Source organism: Episyrphus balteatus, chromosome 1 (assembly GCF_945859705.1).
Source record: "Episyrphus balteatus chromosome 1, idEpiBalt1.1, whole genome shotgun sequence".
Classification (NCBI taxonomy): domain Eukaryota; kingdom Metazoa; phylum Arthropoda; class Insecta; order Diptera; family Syrphidae; genus Episyrphus; species Episyrphus balteatus.
Genome location: NC_079134.1, coordinates 13,556,202 through 13,577,325, shown reverse-complemented (window position 1 = coordinate 13,577,325; position 21,124 = coordinate 13,556,202). Strand labels below are relative to the sequence as shown.

General features: G+C 31.2%; 2 protein-coding genes across 2 annotated transcripts; both read left to right on the top strand.

Moving 5' to 3' along the window:
• The first annotated feature begins 3,904 nt into the window (after positions 1-3,904).
• Positions 3,905-4,720, top strand: LOC129906705 (adult cuticle protein 1-like). The gene is made up of 2 exons (XM_055982591.1): positions 3,905-4,032; positions 4,092-4,720. The coding sequence occupies exons 1-2, from the start codon at positions 4,027-4,029 to the stop codon at positions 4,518-4,520; spliced, it is 435 nt and encodes a 144-aa protein (XP_055838566.1). The 5' UTR covers positions 3,905-4,026; the 3' UTR covers positions 4,521-4,720.
• Positions 4,721-15,442: 10,722 nt separating this feature from the next.
• LOC129905649 (adult cuticle protein 1-like) lies at positions 15,443-16,149 on the top strand. The gene is made up of 2 exons (XM_055981179.1): positions 15,443-15,601; positions 15,658-16,149. The coding sequence occupies exons 1-2, from the start codon at positions 15,596-15,598 to the stop codon at positions 15,997-15,999; spliced, it is 348 nt and encodes a 115-aa protein (XP_055837154.1). The 5' UTR covers positions 15,443-15,595; the 3' UTR covers positions 16,000-16,149.
• The last annotated feature ends 4,975 nt before the right edge of the window (positions 16,150-21,124 follow it).

Below are 21,124 nucleotides of genomic sequence, written 5' to 3'. Positions count from 1 at the left end.
TACCATAGTACGAAAACGAAAACGTTAAACGCATTTTTTTCGAAACTAGTTTTTTTCCACGCCGTGCAATGTAACTCAAAAACTAATGAAGCTATCGACTTGAAATTTGAAGCAAATTACTCCTTAACTTATTGGCCACAACATGAACCTAAAAGTTGAATAAAATTTGTACAGTAAATATTTTTTTTAACTACTTCTTTGTAAAAAAAACATAGTTTTTTCGATTTTTTGATTTCTAATTTTTATTTTTCATTTAAAAAAAATAAATTTAGGTTCATGCAATGCGTACTAATATCATCTAACGGATTTTTGATTTAAGATGATTTCCTGGACCTGTGCATTGCATGGCGTAAACTAGAGGCGTCAACTTTGAAAGGCTCCAGAGCCGCCATTTTGTTATTTTTTCATTTCAAACAAATTTTTTTCAATACTTAATAATGCCAGTAATATCTTGTCTTTTTCCAAATTTCAGTAAGTACTTTCAGTTTTTCATAAAAAAATATTGAAAAAAGTGTCGTCCAGAGGGATTTCCCCCCTTAAGAGTTTTCATATTGTTAATATGCTTAGCATAAAATTTCGAAGTTCGTTTTCTCTCGTCGGATTTTGATGATTTTTTATAAATTTTTTTAGTGTTGAAGAATACTAAAATTTGTATATACCTTATATTTAAAATTAAGATTGTTGTTGTCAACACCAAATCTTGCAGGTCGAAACATTTTAAGACGCTTAAGAGGGCAAAAAACTGAACGTCTACGGTACTATTGACGCTCATGAAAGAGTCGTCGAAATAAATTCTCTCTGATATCATCTTGGGTTTAGGTCGAAATTCTGTATGTTGTAAAATTTTGTATATTCAAAATACTGTATGCCAAAATACTGTATGTCAAAATTCTGTATTTAATTCTTTTTCGTTCACTTAATTTTCCCTCTTAAACTATTTACTGAATTCTCTCGTCTTGTTTGGTAAATTTTAATTTTTATAAAAGTATTACATCAATGTTTTATTTATTATTTCTTATTTTCTCTTTTTAATTTTTCTTCTTCTATTTTATAAAAACACAATTTGATGTCATTAATTAATTATACTTGCACCCACCGCCAAAAGTTTGGAACCACATTAAAAAAAAATTCGATGAAAATCGATTTATCTTTTACTTAAGTAAGTTATTGATTCTATCATTGAATAATTATATAATAATTCAATGTAAAATGTAAGTTTAAGCCAGTTTTGTTTCAGCCTACCCTCTGCCAGACGCCCTAAAAGGTATCTCAATAGTACGGGAAAGTTAGATTTTGCTATATGGGGCATGGGGGTCTGGGAAAAAATCCGAAATGCATTTTGACTTCAGGGCTCGAAAGGCATAAAGACACGAGTCGTAAACCAAATTTTGTTCAATCGCACCAAGAGTCATTTGGCCGCCATTTTTTTTTTTTTTTTTCAATACAAATTTTAGTTTATCACATAACTCGCGTATTTTTGAACCTACAGAAAAAACAATGTAGGTATGACAAACTTGAAATAATTTAATTTTCTACAATATATGTTAAATAACATTTTTCGATTATCCCTTTGGTTTAAAAGTTAGGGTGTTTTTTTTAAACACGTCAAAAAGTGATTTTCTTATTTTTGTCATATCTCTTTTACTTGAGCGTTTTTTTAAAAATTTGTTCGTTGTAAAAGTTGTAGATCTTTTAATTACCTTCATTTGTTACAATATTGGTTTTTCGATTTGACACACCGTTTTCGATCTGTAGGCAAAAAACTTCAAAAAATTGCAATTTTTTGTATAGGGACAAACAAAATGATTCTTGGTGCGGTTGTACAAAATGTGGTTTTAGACTCTTTCGATCCCTGGGTTTATGCTCTTTCGAGCCCTGAAGACAAAATGCATTTCGGATTTTGTTCCCAGACCCCCATGCCCCATATAGCAAAATCTAACTTTCCCGTACTATTGAGATACCTTTTAGGGCGTCTGGCAGAGGGTAGGCTGAAACAAAACTGGCTTAAACTTACATTTTCTAAATCAGGAACAGGCAGAGAAAGTTAATATCTGGCCATCATATGGTTACTCTAAACAAAAAATATTATTTCAATTTTATAAGAAAAAAACAGAAACTAGGTGTTTTTTCTTTGGAAAAACCTGTTTGGGAAACCTTTAAGGGAGTCTGGCAGAGGAAAGGCTGAAAAATATCTGGCTTAAACTCATATTTTCTAAACCAGGAATAGACATAAAATTTTAATTTGTTACCATCATACGGTTATACCCAACAGAAAATAAGCTATTAGGTTTTTTATTAGAAAAATGTATTTCAAAATGCTTCAAAGCGGTCTGGCGGGCCGAAAGCTGAAACAAAACTTCTGGTACCCATATTTTTGAAATCAGGGGATTTTTTATGATTTTTTCGTGTATTATTTATTCGGTTAATACCTAGGAAAACGCCAAAAGTTGATTTTTGACTGCATTTTGGATGCGTCTGGCAGAGGGAAGGCTGAAAAATAGCTGGCTAAAAATTATATTTTCTAGTACTGGAATAGACATAGAATATTAATTTGTTACCATCATACGGTTATACCTAACAGAAAATAAGTAATAAGGTTTTTTATTAGAAAAATGCACTTAAAAATGCTTTATAGCGGTCTGGCGGGGGGAAAGCTGAAAAAGAAACTTGCGGTACCCACAGATTCGAAATCAGGGGATTTTTTATGATTTTTTGGTGTATCATTTATTCGGTTATACCAAAACGCCAAAAATTGATTTTTTGCTGCACTTTGGATGCGTCTGGCAAGGGAAAGCTGAAAAAGATCACTGCCAGACTTGTTCCGTTGATATACTGTGGTGCATATCTAGATATGTGCACACTCGAATTTCGGTTATATCAAAACTGCCAAAATATGCTGTCGGCTCTTAGACTATTACTAACTTCCTTCGAAAAGATTTTAATTTTTATACTCAAATGCATCCATTTGTTCATGAAAAATACAAATTTCTGTAATAATGATATTTTTACATGATTTCCAAGCATTATATACATAATTAATGGGAAAAAGTCAACCAATGATAAATAAAGCTCAATCAGTTTCATAAAAATTCTATATTAATCATGAAATAGAAACATATTTCTTTTAGGAAAAAAAAAATATTACTCATACGCCACAGTGATTTCATAAATTTGCACTCGAAACACAGTAAACATCGTTTGTATCATTTGCAAACAAAGAAACTCACTTTGTTAATTTGATTAAATGAATAATATTAAAACAAATAGGTACCTTACTAAAAATTAATAAGAATAAAAAACAAGTAGCTACAGTTGCCTCTGTTAAGTTAAAAAAAAAAAAGGTTACGTATACGCCATACTAATCATTGAAAAATAATTTCTAAAAATTATAATATCTTTCTAGAAATATTTGAACTTTTTTTTTTGGTTCAAAGATTCATGATTTGTTTGAACTCCCACAAATGGTTGTTATTTTAATTTGTTTTCATTTTCGTCCATCACGAGTAAGAAATAGTCCAAATTCTTGCATCAGAAATTATAACCCACATGTTTGTTTGCTCCAAATTCAATTTGACCACATTGTGTTGGTAAGTAAACACAAAAGCCGGTTGCAGTTTTATACAACTCACGCAGTAGTTCCGTGGTTACAAGATTATACATAAGATTTGGCATTGAATCTCTGGTCAATCTTACTAGATCTTGTTTTGGTTCATAAAATCTTTCATATTTTTTTTATTAATTTTTTCTCAATTGCATTTTTATGTATATATCAAAATGGAAACACTAATAACAACTGATGTTTTGTGTACTTATAGTATTATTTATGCACTTTTGTTATCAGCCAGTTGTTTATGAATGTAATAGAATTTGCATAATGCTCTAGTTCAACGTACTCAAAACACAAAAGCTCTTTGGACTATATAAATGGGGTATTTTGTTGGTTGACAGATATCAGTAGCGATTCAATCGTTGTCCAGTTTACAACTGAATATAGTCAATTAACTCCAAAGAAACCAACCAGCAATCATGAAGGTGGGTTTGTAAAAAAGGATTTAAGGATCTATTTTGATAACCATAAACTTTTCTTACAGTTCGCCGTATTCACCGTAGTCGTGCTTGCTTTGGTCTTCCGCGCCCAATCATCTGTCATCCCTCTTGGTTTGGGAGGTATTGGTCCCATTCTATCAGTCGGAGGACCCTTGGGACTGGGATCTGTTGTAGTTCCCGGAGGATCAGTTTCAATTCAAGGTCAAGTCATCCAAGGACTTCCATCCAGTGTCGCCGTTCAGGTGCCAAATCTCATCTCAGTTCAAGGACTTCCATCTGCTGTGACTGTCGCTCAATCACCAATCCAAGTCGCTGTTGCATCTCCAGTTGCTGCTGTTGCCGCTCCAGTCGCTGTCGCAGCTGAAGGCACCTATGTAGCCAAGACTCGGGGAGCCGTTCACGTTGCTCCTTTGGCAGGACACACTCAATCTGCCACATCAGTCAATCTTCAACCAGCTCCAGGAACTTTGTAAATATCGAAATGTGATGAAAATGGAACCTAATTCTTCCCCACCCAATCTAGTTAAGGATACCGTTAGCCTAGGACATTCTTGTTCCCTAAATTGTTTGCGGTAGACCAATTTTTTTGTTTTTGTTAATTACTTTTTTAGTTTTTGTAACTTTTTGAATAAAACAATGCAACATGGACTTCCAAGAGTCGTCTACACAATAATTATCTCACAGCCTTTTTAATATGTAAACACACTCGTATGCATAAATAATTGCCAACTCCCCCCAAACGACCCCCGATTTTATTTAATTGACTCTGAAATAAATTATTTCTTCGAGAGGAAAAAAAAAAAAAAACTTTGACTATGGAGAAAGTTTTTCAAATAATTATTGAAGTTACAACATCAACCCGCAAGTTGCTCTAATGACCCACAACATTATGTAACCTTTTAGTGTGTAGACCGACCATCATCAGACGGGTTGATGCAATGATGCTAACACAGAAGATAAAACAACTTTTTGTATAGTTTATTTTTTTTTTACTCCTTTTTGGACCCCAGGGGGCATAATTAAGAAAAAGGGTTTGCCACTTAAATTTTAAGTTTAATTAGGTTTTTCCCTTTTTTTTTCTCTCTCTCTGTTTTTTTGGGGGAGGGGATATTTCATTTTTCGTTTGGGTTAATCTTCTTGACACTTAAATGAGTTCTCTCTCTTGCCACTAAATTTCTCCATTGGAACCATCTAATCAAGTGGTGTCGAGTACGACGACGACGACTGACTGTTTCGGTTGATACTTCAACGGACTGACGCCCTCGCAACATATCCTTGTCACTTTCCTGACAAAAGCAATTTCCTTGCCTTAAAATTGGGGGTAATGTGTGGTGTAGCTTGGATAGATATCCCTATCCTGTGAGTGTGTGTGTGTTTGTGTGTGATGTTGTGTCATTATGTATGAACGCACAGCGAAAATTGTCGCCGTCAAATTGCATGTCATTCATGCCCAGGGCAACATTTTGGTGGAGGGGGCAAGTGACTCTCTCTCTCTCTTTTTGCCAGGATGTTACCAATCTGAGTGGCACATCATATTGTTTGTGTTGTGTGTTGTGTGTTTGGATGTGATGTGTTGTGGTCGACATTGGTATGTGAAGTATTTTCATGGGATATAAAATTTTATCTTCTTCTTCTTTGTTTTTTTTGTTTTATTTTTTTTTTTTGTTTTGTTTTTAAATTTATGTGAGTTTGTGTTTAACGAAAAAAAGAAAAAAACTTCAGACAATCTCTGAATTTTCAATTGAGTTTATGTTGGCATAACATCGGATAGCCATCATGATGTGAGTGTCAGTTGATGGTGACACTATGTTTTTTTTGTTTTTTTTTTATTTTTTGGTATGGAGTGTTGATAATGAGTTAAGTTTTAGACCTAATTTTGAAAAAAACTCCTTGAAAAAAACAAAAAAAATATACATTAGGGTGGGTCAAAATTCGTTTTTTTCGATTTTGTTCTCCGAAAAATCGATTGCTAGACACCTCTAGAATATACACACCAAATATGAGCTCTTTATATTAATGGGAAGGTCCTCCGTTTCGCAATTTTCCATTTTTACATCAAGCTTCTACGAAAAAAAAAATTATAATTTTTTTATTAATTGACTTTTTAGCATATTCTTGTAGAAAATTGAACGCTCTACAAAAAAGGCCTTACACACTTTTTTCAATTATACTGGTCAGCAAAAAACTAAAAAAAAGTCAGGTGCAAGAACTTTATAAGGTAAATTTGATTGACTTTAGTGTGCTGAATTCAAAACTGTTTACAGATTTTTTCTATCACGTCTAGTTTTTGAGCTATACTCATCACTATTTTCGCTATAAAGCTTCAAAAACTAATTTTTAATTGAGTTTTTTTTTTATGTTTAGTCAAAAATATATATTTTCTGTAATATATTGCTCTTTATAAGTCAAAATCAGTAGACGCAAGATGGAATCTGATTCAAAAACCATTCATTACTTTGAAAAAAAATAATCAAAATTTTGAGATATCTATCATAAATTTCTTTTTTCAATATCTTTGAGAAAAAAAATAATTTTGAAAAAATATAAATACCTTTAGGACGTGTTAATACGGCGTTTTGAGATTGCATAAGTAGTTTTACAAAAAAAAAAAAAATAACAAAAAAACGCGTTTTTGACCTATTAATATTCAATTATTTCAAAAACGTAACGTGCCAGTGAAATTTTGACTTCAGATTCGGACTCAGCACACAAAATCCCTCTCGAAAAGTAGGGTTTGGTTCTTGCTCTATATCCGTTGCCGACCAGTGTTATCTAACCGTTTAGTAGATATTTGAAGTCCAAAAATAGAGAAAATCTTTAAAAATTCGTTTTTTCATCTTAATTTTGTAACAAATTGAAAAATTATAATAATCAAACGCGCATAACATATTCTTATAGGAAACAGATTTCTCCACAAAAAAGGTCTTATTAACTTTTTTCATTAATCTAATCATTCTAAAGATATTCGAGGTCAAAGTTAAAAAAAAAATTATAAAAACAAATTTTACTTTTAAACATTTACCAATTCACTGAAACTTCATTGGTTTTAAATTAACAAGATGTATTTTTGTAGGGGCTTAAACGTTCTACAAAAAATTCCTTGGCATCAAATTGATTGCTTTAACCGTTAAGAAGATATTCGTATCCAAATCGCAATGCATATAAAATAAAATGCACGACTGGGTCGCACGTACTTGCTCTTGTAGTTCAAAGCATCTTTATCTTAAATATCTATTGGAAATTTAAGATTTTGTGGAGAAAAAAAAATAAAAAAAAAAAAAAAAATCGAAAGTTAAAAAATTCAATTTTTTAAATATTTTTTGAAAAACTTTTTTTTTTTTAATTTTTTTTACATTTTACACTTCAATACCTATGATGTCTGTAAATTTTGAAAAAATTGACTTATGCTTTGATGAAATATATGAACTTAAAAAACATGTCAATTTTTGAAAAACGGCAACGCCATATTTCCGCTCTCGGCATTTTTTGAGAAAAACTAAAAATGCAGTTTTGTTAGAATCAATAAGAGTACTGCGCACACCAAATTTAAACGAAATCGTTAGAGCCGTTTTCGAGAAATTTGAAATATCTCGAAAACGTTATATGGGAGATATGCGTTAAATTGGAGATATTAAAAAAATAAAAAAAATGGTCCTAGGGAATTACGTAAAAATCATCTGTACCAAGTTTCAAGCAAATCCATCCATCCGTTTAGGCCCTAGCTCGATGTACAGATGGACGCACAGACGCACAGACGCACAGACCGACGGACGGCATGACGAAAACCACTTTTTTGATCTTCTCCATCATCGTTATGTTGGTTTTGATTAAAACCTCGATTTTTTTTTTCTACACGAAACCAATACTTGCCCTATAGAGCAAGTAAAAAAGTCGGTACAGTTAAATTGATAACAACATCCTTCTTTGAAGTCGGTTAAAAAATGGTGTCAAATTTAATTTTTCCTTCGAAATAAATTCATGTTCACATTGAATTCCAGAGGAACTGTCCTTGTAAGAGTTTTTATATCACAAATTTATGAAGGTTTCAAAACGGCAAACATTTACTTGTGTTTTGGGACCATTTTATCTAAAATACTTGAATCGTTTATTTCAGAAACAGCATAAGTCCATTTTTCCCAAATTTTTTTTTTTTTTTGATCATTTATATATATAGTTATTCATCTTCTGTAAAAAAAAATTGAGTATGTGAGACCCCCCAAATACGAAAATTGAAAGCAAAGGGTTCAAAATATATGAAAATTCTTCACCCGGTGACAACATTTTTGACTGTTAAATACATGACTTTTTACCAGTTTTAAATTATTTTGGTAACAATATTGACACGCACACCCTTTTGTTATACATCTCACGGTGGGCAGGAAGCATCGATAGGTTGCACAAAAATGTCGACAAAAACTGCAAGTTGGGTTGTATTTGATGATGATTATACGTGCAAAATCCGTTGGAATTGAAATCCTAGCTGCTCCTTTTCAAAAGTTATTCATATTTTTGTATTTCTAATCGGGACAATTTGGAATAAAAATCAGAAGTTCTTAGGCGACAAGAATTGATAACGGTATTTTGTAGAGGAGTTTAATACAATAATTTTTTACTATAGGAGGGGGGGTCCATCTCCCCCCGTTTAGTCGGGAGGGGCAATTTTCTAAAATATCACGTTAAATACAAAAACAAATATTAAAAAACAACGGCAGCACTTACAGTTATGAATGATACCTTTTTCAAAAGCTAGAATTGTACACTTGATTCTAATTTTCAAATCAAAATATTGCAATTAATTGTTCTCGAAATAATCAACTTCAAATTCAAAATTTGGGAAAAAAAGTAAAAAAAAAAAACAAATTAAATACTATTTTAGCCAAGACTGTAAATTTAAATATGAAATAAATCAATGAAATAAACTGCCTCAGTTAATTTATAATCAAATTCTGAAAATTATATGCTTCTATGCCTTCTAGTTTTTGAGAAAATTGAAAATTAAAAAACTACTTTTTATCAGATTTGTATTTTTTAGCTGTTAAGGAATTACTCTATCTACATCTATTAAATTCATTAAAATTGAACGCAGGGTTCAAAAGTTCTAGCCAGATTTCTTGCGGTGGCAGCTTTTTTAAATGTTGAATATATGACATTTTACCAGTTTTTAATTATTTTGGCAGCCATCATGACAAGCAAGCTTTAAAATTATATATCAATAAAGAGGTAAATATTTAATCTATCTACTGCTATTTTATTCATTAATATCATAAGCAGGGTTCAAAAGATATAGCTAGATGAAAACAAAAGTTTTACCAACAAAAATTCGTTTTGAGAAGAAACGACATAAGTCCAGCGACTTTAAGGTCTTAAAAACCCGCTAAGACTTAAAAAAAAAGTTTATATTTGTAAGGTTTTTAAATGAGTCATAGCTAGATTATAAATCGTCATACTCTAAATTTAAAGTGTTGTGGAGTTATAACATAAAAAACAGTTTTTTTTTGTTGCTCCTGAAAAGTTAGTGCTCATGGACTTATGCTGTTTCTGAAATAAACGATTCACTTGTTTTATTAACCTTCAACTCCCCTAACTCATTCTCATATACTAAACGCTCACAGCTTTGAAGTTTACATTACAGTTGCATGGGATATTGCAACAATTATAAATGTTCAAAAAGATCAAAGAAACCGAAAAACGCAGAAGAGGTGGCTTTATTTCTGTCGGATTCATAATAATCAAAAGGAAGTCACCATATTATACCTTTGCACCTGTATCCGTTCGCTACGAGTTAACAGTTTTCGTGTTTCTCATTACACGATTCCTCACAGCTCAAACTCAAGTTGTTTATTTATTACAAAACAGAGATCAACTTCTGTTCATATTTGTCAAACACCCATAAGCATGAGAATAAGTTAACAGAACTCCCGCCAAACACTACAAAGAGTATCTATAGTTGTCATTACCGCTGCTCTAAAAGTCATATATCCACACAACAATGCAATAGCAAATCCTCTCCTTCCGGTTTTTTTTATATGTCGCGCTCTACTACAACTACACACGATTTGTCGTTGTTCACCATAGTCATTTGAGTTGGATGGATATATAAGCACCAACTCAACCCGCTGCTGCCCCAAAGGCTTGAATAAATCACGCCGCCACCGTTTATCTAATTGACAGGATTGAATCACAACTGTCATGTCGGTATGAATATTCAATTCATAAATGTCAATCGACGTGCCTCGAAGCGATTTGCCAAACGCGCGTTTCCTCGCTTTGACAACAAATAGTTTTGTATCCCGTTTGTCATCATAATTTCACCGGATCTCGAAAACCGGCAGTCGGCATCGGCATGGCAAAACAGTGTGCAGCGCTGCTTTTGTCTGCAGGGTGGATGAATGGATTATTATCTATGATTCGTAGTTCCAGATTTGAAAGAGCAAAAAAAAAAAAAAAAAAGAGACAGAAACACAGCGATAGAGTAGAGTAGACACATCACAACCTGATGGCCTGACGTTCATATTTGTGGTTTGGGCTATTGGGAATCCTTTTTTGCGTTTCCTCAACTCTTTTTTTTTTATGTATTTCTGCCTTTTGTATGATGATGCTTTCTATAGAGAGCATAGAACATCAGCAATCTCTTGAAATCGCAGAAGGCATTGTTATATGGCGGCAGCGGCTTTAGCAGAAAATGGGAAGCTTTAGAGTTGCATGGAATCAAAAACCTAACACAAAAAAAAAGACACGATATTCAATATGCAAATGGAGCGTATTTGTTCGTATACGAATGTGAATGCTGGCTGATGGGAAGAGAGAGAATTGACGGAAGGAAATATCCCGCCAGCAATATAGCAGGAGCTGGAGCAGCTGCAGAAGAACATAGAGAGATTCTATCGTTGAGATTTTCAGATGAATGATTGAAAGGGAAATTCAGCCCTAAAACCCCTTTGTCGGTTTATATACATAATAGTCAACTCATATAAAATAGAAAAAAAAAAAAGTAGTAGATGAGTAGATGATGGAGAAAGAAATTGTGACTGGAAGGCTTGTTCTAAGGAATCCTTTGACGGCTCTAATATTATATTATGAGAGAGTGATGGAAGGTTAAATGCTGTGAGAATGACACAAGATTTGATATGTTCGGATGTCAAATAGTAGTAAGGGCTTTTTTTTTTGTTATGAACTTTTTGTCACACAAAAGTGAAAAGATCAAAGAGACAAGAAAACTTATTACAAAAAAATGAAAGGTTTCGTTTTTCAAATTGAATTCCTTGTGGATTTGACCTTCTGGGTTCTTTTTTTAATGAAGAGTTCAAATGCTTATGTAAACTCAAATCTGCTAGAGTTTGTTTGTTTGTTTTTGACATATATTTGGCCAATCCACACAAGAGGTAGATAATCAAATAATTTAAAACTCGTAACGGGAATGGAAGTTCTAACACATAGCTAAAAAATGAATGTGCTAAAAAAGTGGGTCTCACAATAATCCTGTCTGACTGTTTCTTTATCAAGCTGCAGTCTAAAACACTCAAGCAATTTGCTTCAAAATTGGTGGATAAGGGTTTTGGTTGATTTCCCAGTGGCAAATAATTTTAAAATTTAGAACGAAATTCCAAAAAAATATTTTTGGATTACTTAAAAGAATTAAATTTTTTATTTGCGATATCGGTACAAGGTGATAACAATTTTACATGACTGTATAAACCCCGAAGCACCCGATTGGTTGTTAACAGTTTTGAGTAACTCCTTATAGGAAAAATTGAAATTTTTTTTAGGACCGAAACTAACAGTATCTGTCATATAACGGAAATTGAAAAGTTAACTTTTATTTCAAAAACGACTCTAAAGATTTTTTATTAAGATTTTTGTGTGTAGTTTAAAACATAAAATCTTCCTTAAAAATACAAAAAATATTTTTTGTATACCGTTTTGTTTTTTTTTTAATTTATGAATTTTTCCAAAACTACAAAGCCAATTTCAGCCAAATTTTTTATAGGTACAGAAACATTAAAATGATTTCATAACAATTTTTAAAAAATTCAAAAAATACCTACATTTTTTGATTTTAAAAATTATTTCCAAATTTTTTTTGAAAAATCAATTTTTTGAAAACTGATGAATTTTTCCAAAATTTCGTTTCTATGTGTTGAATAATATTTTCTGAAAAATGGCATACCAACTTTTTTTTATTTTTAAATGTTGGAAAATTTTTATATATACAAAATTATTAAATAGAAAACGTAACCCTCTACCGCATACTAACCCATATATGGTTTATCGATTTCATATCGATTTATTCTTGTTATATTGCACCAAATGTCAAAAAGAAAAAACTTTAATAAAACTATGTCTATTTTTTTATAATTAACCGGTTTTTATTATCAGTAAGAGAGTCGTGATTCTGAAATAATCTCATTGTTTCAAGAGCATGTCTAAAGTGCAAATCAGTGAATAAAAGTGTGAACTTTTCAAGTGTTTTTTTTATAAGAAATAAGTAAGTTGCATCCAATTAAAAATAAGTTTCGTATGAATTCATTATACTTTTAAGAAGTTTGTTTTTTTTTTTTTTTAATAATTTTTGTCTTTTTTTTTGCGTTTTTTAAAAAACACCATATATGGGTTATCATGCGTTGGCGACTTACATTACTGATTTTTGTGGGAATTTTTTTTTTTGTAAAATGAATTGGAAGACTTTCTATGGAAAAAATAAGTGTGTTAATGCTAAAACTGGTGATGGCTTTCGAAGTGATGACGATCTAGCTTCAGATTCTGGCCTTTTTTAACATCAAACAAGCCATCGCCGAGCACTTTTGCAAATTTGTAACACCTAAAATGTCACGAAAAAGATGATGCCCTTCAGCTTTGGCATGTGATCAAAGCAGAAATGGAACAAAACAAAGCTGAGGGAGTTATATACAAGTCACGGAAGTCCAGCCACATCTAATCCCGAAACTCCAATTCACTCACAACAACCAAGGGCAAAAGCCGTTGAATTCAGTACTAACTGAAAACATCGACCATATCCCTGAATTGCAAACAAAAACACCAATATATCAAATTTCGGGACTGAAAACGTATTGTGTACATGTAGAAAATGGAAGGTGTTCTTCTGCAACAATGATAAAAGAAAGAGTTTGAATAAATTCCATGAATAAGGAAAGTCCAATGTAATAAAAACATATTTTACAAAACATACCTTGAATGCATACTAAACCATATATGGGTTATTAATTGTTTGCTGGAAATTGACCTGCTGCATTCTAACCCATATATGGTTTATGTTTCTAAAAATGTATATATATATGTAAAAAAATAAAAAAATTTATGTAATACCTTTTTTCAACCCCTAATAATAAAAAAATTTATGTAATACCTTTTTTCAACCCCTAATAAAGTTAAAAAAATTGTTAAAAAATTTTTTATATCATTTCGTTCATAATTCATGCAGTAGAGGGTTAACGATTTTCGAAATTTTTTTTTCTAAAAATTCTTTTTTATACAAGAACTCAAATAGCATACTTGGTTTTGTGAATAAGGCCATTTAGAACGGTGTTTAATAATTAATTATAAAAATAGATTTTATTTTTTTACACTAACTACTTATGATTTCCTTAGCCCTGATTTTTCAATCGTCAGTTAGACTTGCAGAAGAATAAATTTCAATATAAAAAAACTTTTATTCCTTGGAATGAGCTCTATCTGAGGTTTACCTGACTATTGAAAAATTGGCCCTTAAAAAAATAACATTTTAAATTTTTCCTATTTGTGTTCAATAAAAAGCTTTGACGTTAGAGTTTTTTTTTTACTTTATTTTACTTTTGTTTATTTTTTTTATCATGACTGATCTAGCCTTTGTCTTCACAATATAAGGATCAAAATTTTTTTTTTTTAAGAAATCAAAATCAATACAAGATTATCATAACAATTGATTCTTTCAGTTTTGCAGGTGGCCATGGCACAGAGGAATAGATGGATGACTTCAGAGCCAGACATCGTGGGTTCAAACCCAGCGGTCAGCTCAGAAGTTTTTTCTAAATCGCCAGCTTAACTGAAGCCACCTGTGCGATAACATGAGACAATTTTCAACTATGTCTCCTCCTCTGTGCCACGTAGTTCAGTGTTGTATGTTCTTCTCTCGTTCTTTCTCTCTTTGTCTTTCTGTGTTGTATTAATGTCTTGTGTTGTATCAGCAAAATGGACCTAGATTCCGAAGCTGCAGTGTTTCTAGTCCGGAGATTTATCTTCAGACTAGTTTAATATGTAATGTAATGTAATAATTCTTTCAATGTTCAACATTTACATTTATTTTAAAATTTTCAACATTATTATAAAAATCTTTTCCTTTGTCCGTTTTCTTTCAAAATCTTAAAACAACTGATCAAGTTAAGTTTCACAAAACCCTACGAAAGCATTTTTTCACTTATAAAAAAACATTTTCATTCTTCTTTATCAGGAAATAACAAACATTAATTGAGTAATTAAATACATTCCTCAACTTAAAACAAAAAAGTCATAAAACTTCTTGAAAAGAATACAAATCAACTAATCACTTTAATGTAGACCAACTCCATATGTCTGTCCTATCCAACAGTCTCAACAAATTACATAAGACAACAACGCGGCGTGCTTGTCTTAACCCAATTGCATAGACAAATAATTCACCTTTACCATCAATCGATGTCTCTCCATCCAATTCTTGGCACAAAAATATGTGCGCGCCATGACGACAACAATTCGAAATAAACACAAAACAAAAAAAACGTTCTGCAATTCCCGATTGGAATTTCATAATGCAACCGCAGAATCGCACATGTTTGCGGCTGACCTTAGTGTTACACCCAAATCAATTAAAAAAAAATCGACTATGATTGGAGAGAACTTGTTTCAACCTTACACTTGATTTCGTCACTTACATTTTTTATAACTTTTTTGTTTGTCTTTTTGCAACTTTGCTACCTGGTTTATATGAATTATAATCTCACCTGGCGCTTTGAAAAGTGTTGGCGGCTTGTTGATTCGCACCAATGCTCCTGAGGTCTGTGGTAGAAAAATGCCAGCATTACCCAAACAAACTGTCAACATTGCACTGCAATTGGCTAGGCCACCGCAACGAGTTTGAAAGAAAGAACTGGATTTCCGAACACAAGTTTGATGGAGTCGCCACCGCGCTAAAATGCAGACATACAGACACTCTCAGACACGCCCAATTAACTCGATGCAATTATTGACATATAAATAAAATAATAATAAAAATGCGATTAATATTGACAAGTTGTTTGCATTTTATTATAAAGCTGCCTCCACATCGTTTGATTCCTGGCATTGAATGTTTTTTCTTTTTTTTTTTTTTTGTTATGGAATGCGATCACTTGACAGCCAGGCTAACCTATTTCTATGTTGCGACTGACGAACGGAAGAACAAGTACACGAGAATCTGGAGATCGTGTTGGTATAAAAAGTTCTACCAAATGCATTGAGAAGCATCAGTAACGATTCAATCGTAGTCCAGTTAAGACCTTAAAAAGTCCAAAAAAATACCAAAACACCTTTAAGCATCATGAAGGTAAGGTTTTTTATCTCTCGAATTCTTTAGGATTATTACAAAAGTTTTTATTATAGTTCGCCGTATTTGCCGTAGTCGTGCTTGCTTTGGCCCTTGGCGCACAATCATCTGTGATCTTGGGAGCTCCAGGCCCATTGTTGGCCGTTTCAGGACCAGCTGGTATTGTAACAGTTCCCGGTGCTGTATCAATTCAAGCTGCTCCAGGCGCTATCTCTCTACAACAAGGTCCAGCAGTTGCTGTTGCAGCTCCAGCTGTTGTCGCTGCAGCTCCAGTTGTTGTTGGTGCTGAAGGTACTTATGTCGCTAAGACCCGTGGAGCTGTTCACGTTGCACCATTGCCAGGACATTTGCAATCAGCTGCTTCAGTTAACTTGCAACCAGCTCCAGGTACTTTGTAAGGACATCAGATCGTAACACAACACCACCAACGTTGATCTTCAAGCTATTTCATTCTTCTTCCTAAACCTCTACCTGTCTCTCTGTCTTCCTTCTTCTGTCAAGAAAAAAAAAATCTAGTTAAAAAGTGTAGTACCCACTCATCGGGAAGGTGAATTGGGTTGTAAATTGTTTTGGGGGCCTCCAGTCAGTTTTTTTTTTTATTTTCTTTAAAGTTAGTTGTTTTCTTTTAATGAAATAAAATGAAATAAAAAAAGTGTTAAAAAACCCATGCTTTTAATTATTTAATTATAAGTGACTTTAAATATGATAGCGAATCTATTGCTTTGAGAGCTGGCTTAAAGCATTTGTATCTTTTGAGAAGCTTCTTGTGAGGACAAATGGAGCTGAAGAAATTATGGAGATTGTACAACTATATCAACTTACTATCTACTCCTAAGTTGTCTACAAGAAGGCGGCTAATAGATTCAAATTAAAAGGAAGAAGAAGATCAAGTTTTGTGCTCAGCTCTTTTGTTTGAACTAAAGCATTTATATATGAGCGATACACTCATAGAAGTCATGTGAATAAATGCAAAAAATTTTGATTGTGTTGCCTTAAAAATATTAAATGAAATTTCTTTATTTCTGTGTTACTCTTAAATATTTTTTTTTTAAATGTAACGGAGCAAAACTTCAATTCATATAAATGATCTTATGATTGTTTTATGCAAAACCGTCTATTGTGTAAACAATTACATATGTAGGTATATGTATATATTTTCAGTTGATGCATTGCAGAATATAAAGAGTCTTCAAATAAATTCAAAACACTGTGACAAAAATTCGTTTGTTTTAAGAACTTAAATTCTAAAGAGTCTACAGAATTAGACTGAATGAAAGGGTGTTTTTTTTTAGAAAAGATAAAATTCAAAGTCACTATAGAATAAAATGCAGGACTGGATCGCACTTGCTCTCTAGTTAAAGTTGCTTGGAATATAAAAACAATAATTTTAAAGAATAATTTTATATGGTTTATAAGTCATGTACAAAAGTAGGTATTAAAAACTAATTTTAACATTACGAAAATATACTTTTAAATATTAATCTCCAAATGAAGTATGCGACTTGATTTTGCTTAGAACAGCGATTTTTTTTTTAATTTGTTGAAAGCGTTTTTTAAAATTATTTTTAACCCTTTCGGACCCAGCGTTACTCTCATGTAACATTTTTTTAAAAATTCGTAAAAAATATTAAATTAAACAATTTTGTAGGTTTTGATGGCTTAATTGATAGAAAATAATGCCTAGTTACTGGATTATTGCAAAAAGTTAGTTTAATATCATACCTTAAATTTTTTTTCTATCGATAAAGTTAGTGAAATTCACATTTCTTTTTTTTTTTTGCAAAAAAATTTTTTTTTATATATGGTCATAATTTGGGAAAAAAGATATAAAAATCTTAATGCAGAAAGTATTTTGTTTTTTTTGCTTAGAAGAAGTAGCATACATTATAGTTTTATAAAAAGTTATTTTCTCAGTTCTCCGATTTTTTTGGTGGTCATAGGAAGTGCATGTTACTTACATTGAACAAGAGAATAACACATTAGTTTTGCTATTTATTATTTTGGAAAATAACTTTTTGCTATTCATATTTCTTAGTTGTGATGTTTTTGACCCGATAATACCGAAAAAACATTTTTTAGTATTGATTTTCATACCTTGGGTTCGAAAGGGTTAAGGTAACTACAGGATGTCCCACAGTCACCGTTATGACGGTTTTTATCATTTTTGCTCTCTTTTCCCTTAACTATCTTTATCTTTGCCAAAATACGTCTGATTCGAAAAATCAGATTATTTTTTTAAGAAAATAAACTGGACTTTAAAAACTAATACTCATTTACATGTTTTTTTTTTGTTGAATAAAATGATATGAAAGTGAAAAAAAAAACAACTTAAAAAACGAAGAAAATTTGGTTTGATGCAAAATTGCGGAGAAACGGTTGTCCGCAGAAAAAAAAATTGGGACAAACTAAAACTGTAATAAATTCTTGTTTGGTTGTAAAAAAAACTTTCTAATCAGACGCAGTTTGGCAAAGATAAAGCCAGTTAAGGGAAAAGAGAGCAAAAGTCATAACTTGAAAACGGGACGAAAAGGAGAAAAGTTTTTCGACTTAAAATGAACTCAAGAATCCATGGTTTTCATTTGAGGTTGTGACTATAAAAATATTCAAAAATTAAAAAAAAAAAAAAATGGTACGGCAAATCAAACAAAATTTTAATTGAATTCATTGATTACTTTTGAAAAAATTTGTTTTATAAAAAAAAAATGAAATATTTTTTAAAAAATCCAAAATTGAAGTTCAAGTTGCTTAGTTGAGGTTAAAGTTGATTGGTTTTATATTAGGAGTAAATATGCAAAATTGTATGACTGTGTCGATTAATTTATAATTCTAAAAACTGATAAAAGACGGCTGCCACGAAATGTATTTTTGTTTTTGTCATAAAAAAAATATTTCTAATAACAAAAATACAAAGATGTTAAAAAAGCAATTCGCTCCTACATATTCTTGTTTTCTAAACTCAAAGAGAAAAAAATTAAAATAAAAAACAAATGGCTAGCATACTATTGCCTAACTTTAAAACAAAAACAAACAAAAGAATTGTTTGAACCATACCGCCCTTCCTTTGTAGGTACTTTCAAATTCTTATTTCTTTGATTTTGTGTTATTGTAAGTATACAAGATTGTTTTTTATTCTCCACTCTTTTGTTTCCCAACCTGAAGTACACTCTCCTTCTTCTATGCCATGTTCTTTGACAACAAAATCAATCCTTTGTATACTTATCTCGAGGTCAGTTTTGATAGATTGTGCTGCGGTGCCTTTAGAGAAAGTAACACTTCAAAATCTACACAAATCCCTACACAATGGCAGCCTTGTAGAACAAAAGGAGCTTTTACTCTCTGTCATCATCATCAACATCAAGAGAGGATATATACTTACCCACCTAAAAATCAATAAAATTTAAAACAAATTGATTTTCATGTCCTTCCTTTTCATTTTTATATATATTTTTTTTTTTTTTTTTTCAATTAAACCAAAGGACATACTGATGGTGATTTTAAGGATCTGAGCTTAACCTCGAGATTTTATTTTTTTCATTATATTAAATTTAACGGTAAGTTGCTGGCAAATGCGGACAATAAACTCATTTAATTGTACACGTGCCTGAGCTCCTCTCATATAAAAAGGTATGTCGGTCGGTATACTCTCCATAATCGTCTGGCTCAAAGGAAAAGTTAATAGCTCTTTCGTCCATCGTCGTGTTAAAAGTAAATTAAAAAGAAAATTAAAAACAAAACGAGGAGAAAAAAAAATTAAATTAATTCATTCAATTCATTTCATTTAACTAAAGAGGATCCCTGCTGACCATCATCAACAAAATTAAACGCATCCATTAAAATTCGTGTTCGTAGTTTTATTGACATAAATATGTGTTTGTACAATTTATTATATGATGGAAAATTATACAAAATGCAATACGCATCCGGATATGCACTATGCAGTGCATATTTTTAGTTGCAATTTGCAATATGCCAGTGGCTCTGGGTTTTATGTCCAATATAATGTTTGCATTGAAAAGTTTACCTTTGAGTGTTTATATTTAACCAACTTTCTGTACATAATAAACACAGACAAGATTTATAATGAAATTAATAGCCACAAATATATATTTAATTTTGGTTTAATTTAATGACCACACAAATATAAATAGAATTAACTTAGTAAGATAATTTATATTTGTAATTCTGTACTGGATTAGGAAATTGGGGTTCATTTTATTGTTTTGAAGGTATTTAGGGAACTCGAAAAATGAACAACGTTTAAAAAGCCATAATTTCATAGAGTGTAAAAAAAAATATTGGATTTTTAAAAAAACTGTTTAAACAGAAGTTTTGTTCAATAATATAGAAAAAAACGAAAGAGCTGAGCGGAAAACTTGATGAAGAAATAAATTATGTAACTTCAAAAACTACTGTAAAAAAAAAGTTAGATTTTCATTTTCTAACTGGAATGTCTTCAAAACGTGATCTAATACGATTTTTCTGAATTCAGATTCAGTCTCAGCTCGAATGTTTAAATAAGAATTTTATATTTTGTAACAAAATTTGAATAAAATCGATTAATGCGACCTATAAGGAAATAATTAAAAATTAAAAAAAAGGCATATTTTTAATTCAATATCCCATTTTTTGTACTAAAAGTAAATCTGATTGGATTAAAACCTTACGATATTTTGGGGATTCCATAGAACACAAATTGAAATATTTTTTTAGGACTATGCCATATTTATAGGATGGCTTTTTTTCAATTTTAAATCAAATTTTGGTGTGCTGTGAAATGCCTCAAACAATATCAATAATTTGAATTAACACAAATACTTTTACTACCGTTGGTAAAGGTAAAGATAGAAAGGTTTTTTTTTATATCTTAATTTCTCATAAACGACATTTCCAAGAAATTTTTTGTACAGAAGCGATTAAGTATCTATAAAATTTTCGAAAATCACATTTTTGGTTTTTTAAAAATATTATATTTTTTTTCTTTTGAAAAAATTATTTTTTTAAAATGGGTTGATGAATTATTTCGAAATTTTGCTTTCAAGTATTAGTTAAATATTAATTCAAAATACCATACCAACTTTTTTTTATTGTTTAAAAATATGATATTACATATGTATGCAAAAAAATTATTTTTATAAAATTTTTTTGTATATAGGTAAACATTTCTTTTAATACAAGATTTATAATAAAATTCCTAATTTGTTTTTCATAAATAGCTTTCAAATTAAACTTACTTTTACCATAGTACCAAGTAGCACAAAAGTCTAAAATACACTAAAATATTTGGTGTATTTTTTGCACTTTCGTGATACACAGTGAGCCTGAACAAGTTTAAGGTTGACCTTAAATAACGACAAAAACTAAAAATGAGGCTTTGTTCCTGAAGGCCTCAGCAATAATAATCCGTTTTTACCAAAATCGGATTAGCTTCCTTTTTCGAGATACCCCCCGTAAAAGATTTTTTTTTCAAAAAAAAATTCATATCTCGAGTACGATAACTTAGGATCCGAGAATTGAAAACGGTTT